A 4,524-nucleotide genomic window follows, 5' to 3' on the forward strand; every position below is an offset into this window, starting at 1 on the left:
TTTACTTGATAGTGTGTTTTCTTTTTTTGGTCGCAGAATATACATCACAATGACGTACTTAAGTCAAAAAATCAAAACATAATATTTAGATTTCATTAGACTATAACACTTGTTTGAAACAAAAATGAGTACAATCCATTATTAAAGAAAAAGAAAACTAAATAGCATTGGTCACTACTTAACTAAACAAGCAATTTTAATAAGCAAAAACAGCATGCTAATAGTCTTAGAATTTGTAGAAGAAGAAAAAAAACTAGTCCATGTGATCGATTGCTTTTGTTCTTGTCATTTTTCCAAGATGCATATCAAATTACCTGCAAAAGAGTAGTAATATCATATAATTACAAGTATTCGATCACAAAAAGAATAAGTGTTGGTTTCTTCCTAACTTAAATGACCTAACCAGCCCCTGGAAATCTATTGCCCTCTATGACAGACATCCGCATTTCAAAAGATGGAAAGGAACATGCAAATATATGAAACGGAATAAGAAATACATACTTGCACATAAAATGTACTATCATTGCAAAACCCAGGAAGAAGTATGCTAACTTAGTCATGAAAATGAATGAGAGATGGGGAAAGAAGAAGAAGTTTACTTGTTGTCTGATGCTTATTTTCTGGGAACCAGCTTTTTTGGTCAAATTGCTTACGAATGACAGTGGGAAGACAAGAGCTGCTCGCCCAACCATCACTAGAAACATCAATATTGAACTCACATCAATCAATGTTCCAGGACTGCCAAAATTCAAACAAGATTTGGTTGAGTAAGATTGAGTCCAAAACGGAACAAACTGAATGTCACACTTACCTATCATGAACAAATCTCCACTTGTCCATATCCAATGCATCCATACCCACATACAGAAAGATGAATGTTTCCGCAACAAATGACAGCTTAGCAAATGCATGCTTGCATTCATTAGTATAATTAGTCATGTAGAAAATACAAAAAAGACTAATGAGTGCCCAAACATATTATATATAATAGAAATTCCTACTTTGTAGTGATTCTTGAACTCTCTGTGACATTATGCCATGTGTAGTGGGACATCACAATTCCACAGAAGAACACTGTAAGGATGCCACTTAAATAGAACAACTGAAAGCAAAAAACTATAATGAAACCCCGAAAGATTACTAACGCTGCAATTTCAAAATCAGTTTTTAACTTTCAAGGCATCATTTTGAGTTGTCATTTCATAGCTGCATAAGATTTCATGATCATCAGACCATAAATATTTAACATAGTGCAACTTTGCACTAGGTAAAAAATGGTACAGAAATGGGATTTTATAGGATCTTACTTCCGCAAGCATGTAAGAAAAGTAAGCCATGAGAATCACAAGAGCAACTTCCCGGTCAGTTGAATGCCTGCGATATAAAATAAAACGTTTTAAGCAAGTGAATAATGGAGTTGATAAAGAATTCATCAATGGATAACTCATAGCTAAACACGGTCATAGCACTCTCATAATTCAGAGAAGTAAAAAAAATACTACATTAACATGTGGAAATAGAATATCTAACATACCTGCCAATGTACAGTTTTCTGATGATATATGCACTAAGTAGTCCAGTCTGCAGCGATAGAATATGATCAGTTGTGAGGAGAAGAATAAACTATAGTTTTCGGATTGTACAATTAAATTAGTATATAGGATATTGGATCACTAACCATTACACCGAGAGACGTACTTGCAAAAAATAATTCTAAGAAGTTTCCAATAAACTTCATGGTTATCTTGGCACTGATATTTGAGAGATCAAAATTCTGAATCGCATTAAACAACACAATTGGAGTGGCATCGTTTACAACACCTTCCCCAAACACCAGACTGTAAAGAAGTGGTGTCTCATCCTGATTAAGGACATGTTCTCCAACAAATTGAGCTGTTAATTATATTCTCAATATAGCAAAAAACTAAGTTTTCATAATTTTATGACTTCAAATGTTTACCAACCTGCAATGTGCATACAGAGTCGGTTGCAGCAAATATTGCACCAATGGCTGCAGAATTTAGACATGTCTTATGATTGCCTGCATGACGTCGATAGCTGAACTGATAGCAGACTTTAAAGAAGCATTATCTGCCTGTATACAAGAAGTAAATTCCTTGAATGAGTACAACCAATAAATCTAATATTTGAGTTAAATAGAATGCATACCCTTGCACCGACGGTGATTGGAAGGCAGATTGTGCTTGACTCTAGATGATTGATCGCTCCTGCTAGTGATGTAGAATGATCTCTCTCTAGTAAAGCCCAATCTTCAAGGTAGGCCAACTGAACAACATTAATCAACAATGGAGTCATCAGTTGCTATACGCAATAGCAAACATAAAAAATTCACCAGCAAGCTTGTACTAACAAATATTGAATAGTAAAGAACTTACTTGCTCATTCAACACCACATTGTACGCCTCAACAAGGGCTTTTAGAGGCGGGCTGGCCTATTGTACGCCTCTAAAAGCACGATTGAAACACTTTCCTGAATCCAGAAATAGTATTTCTCAAATCAATTCAACATGATAACAAGCTATCTCAATGGTAAATGAACGATTTGTGAAAGTTGAAATGCATCACCATGAGTTTCGATCTACAATTTAGTAATACCATACTGATAATTAACTATTAACTCTTATTATTATTAATACAAATTTATCCGCTTCAATATAAGCAGAAAAAGACTATAAACAGAGCCGAATTAGATACTAACCTTGGTATTTGCTTTAGTAGACAGCAATTTGAGCCTTGTGCTAGATTTTTTGACAGGATATACTTCATTTAAACGCATCTCTACGTATCTTGTATTCTTGGGAGGATCAATTCTGCTTGACACACAGTCCACCAGAATTGAGTTTTTGAAATATTGTAAGAAGAAACCTAAATCATAATCTTTGATTGAACTTGAAATCAAAATTTGTGTACAAAATCATCAAGCAGTTAAAACTTTAAAGTAAATTCTGCTTAAATGCAGTCCGACTATACTTACTGCAGCAGTGTTGATGATTCGGCTATAATTCCTGTAGGAGTCCCTTTTCAATTGTTCACCCTGTCATAAGAAATATAAAAATTACAGATAGGGATACTGTTTGAGTGAGTAGAGTTTGAGGAGACAAGTAATGGAAATATAAAAATCATGCACTACATTCATGAGAGATACTAATACATTGTAGAAAATAATTATAGCAAACTCAACAGCACCACTAACTTTAAACAGATATTAAAATCAATTTTCACATTCTTATAAAGATTTTATCCTTAAATAGTACCAAACCATGCTAAATTACTGTGCAATATCTATTACATCTATTCGTATTTCAAAGGGAAAAAATGATCAGGTAACTGACTACTCAAATGAGTTTCAAGCATTAAATTCATGTTAAAGCTGATTTCCTTCACTTATATTCTCATGATAGAAGTGAGAATGATTATAAATCTAAAAGCCCATATTTCATTTTCAATTTCCTATGAGAACAGATTGGAAGACTAGCAAGAGTACTAAAAAGGTTAAATACAAAACATTCTAGTCACAGCCATATAGAGCATTCCCACACAAAAAACACCAACACGACATACCTATCAAGTACCTATGATAAACTTCAATGCAATTGCTACTAAATTCCAGATTCGGTAGATTTATCTTTGACATTCTTCATACTTACTCAAATGCTATTACGAACACAATATCAAAAGGAACTTATATGTCATCAGAAATCTAACATCAAGAACTAACCCACATCCCAATAACTCAGCATATAGACTTCTTTTCTCAATCCAGAATGTCTAATCATAATCATTCGTTATCAGATGCAGGCCACTTTAAAGTGGAAACTTTCGCTATACTTACTCTTAAATTACACAAACTACTTGTCAGGGGTAGAACGATAACATCTGAACTTAGGCTTAAAAGACAATCGAGTGAAAAGAGATCTACTCTTAATTCGGAGGGCGTTTTCCTTTTGAGCTTCATAGCAACTCCTCCGCATAGAAGAGCTGATTCCGAAGCCAGAGAGTCCAGTTTCGCAACTTTGGCCATATGACACAATTCGAACTGACGCTGTATAGTGCAAAGAAACCTAATTCCGGAAAGAATAGCAATTCAGAGATAAAGAAAAGGAAATCCGATCACTAGAAACATACTGTAGGCGACGCAGTGCTTCAATGAAATTGAAGAGAACAAAGAAACATCATTTCAAATGTGTACCTGGTTAAATAGTTAGACAACAATCTTCTACACTTGAGAGATGGTAAGCACGAAAGGGTGTAGAAATCGATTTGCCCTAAATGAGGAATTTAGGGCAAAGCCGAAAGAAAACCACTGCACTTTCTTGGGCGCCTGTATTGTGCCTGAGATTGAGAAAATGGGAGAAATGGATCAATAGCAGGAGCAGAGATGGTGAAGCGGGAGCGTAGAAATTTGGGGGGAAAGTGAGGGTTATTTCAATTTGGGGTTTGAAGTAACCATTTTCGTTTCCCTCCTCTGTAGCCCTTAAAAGAGGCGGGCTAAAGTGACGGTTA

General features: G+C 34.9%; 1 protein-coding gene across 1 annotated transcript; it reads right to left on the reverse strand.

The window, feature by feature from the left end:
- Positions 1 to 305: 305 nt before the first annotated feature.
- On the reverse strand, positions 306 to 3,662 carry LOC141248731 (uncharacterized). Its single transcript, XM_073669421.1, has 13 exons — positions 3,622 to 3,662; positions 2,720 to 2,909; positions 2,397 to 2,453; positions 2,178 to 2,322; positions 1,961 to 2,074; positions 1,679 to 1,878; positions 1,535 to 1,581; positions 1,308 to 1,374; positions 1,005 to 1,102; positions 812 to 916; positions 600 to 738; positions 404 to 427; positions 306 to 314 (listed from the first exon to the last, which is right to left on the reverse strand). The coding sequence occupies exons 1-13, from the start codon at positions 3,660 to 3,662 to the stop codon at positions 306 to 308; spliced, it is 1,236 nt and encodes a 411-aa protein (XP_073525522.1).
- Between the last annotated feature and the right edge of the window lie 862 nt (positions 3,663 to 4,524).

The sequence above is a fragment of the Phyllobates terribilis genome, unplaced genomic scaffold (genome assembly GCF_046119375.1).
Source record: "Phyllobates terribilis strain yellow unplaced genomic scaffold, ASM4611937v1 Scaffold_3939__1_contigs__length_67622, whole genome shotgun sequence".
NCBI lineage: Eukaryota > Metazoa > Chordata > Amphibia > Anura > Dendrobatidae > Phyllobates > Phyllobates terribilis.

Excerpts from the sequence above, each read along its gene's own strand:
- LOC141248731 (XM_073669421.1), bottom strand. The coding sequence starts at position 3,662 with ATGAAGAATGTCAAAGATAAATCTACCGAATCTGGAATTTA. Across the intron at positions 1,375-1,534 it reads AGAAAACTGTACATTGGCAG|GCATTCAACTGACCGGGAAG; the intron begins GTATGTTAGATA and ends TTTATATCGCAG. Across the intron at positions 917-1,004 it reads GAGAGTTCAAGAATCACTAC|CAAGCATGCATTTGCTAAGC; the intron begins AAAGTAGGAATT and ends TACTAATGAATG.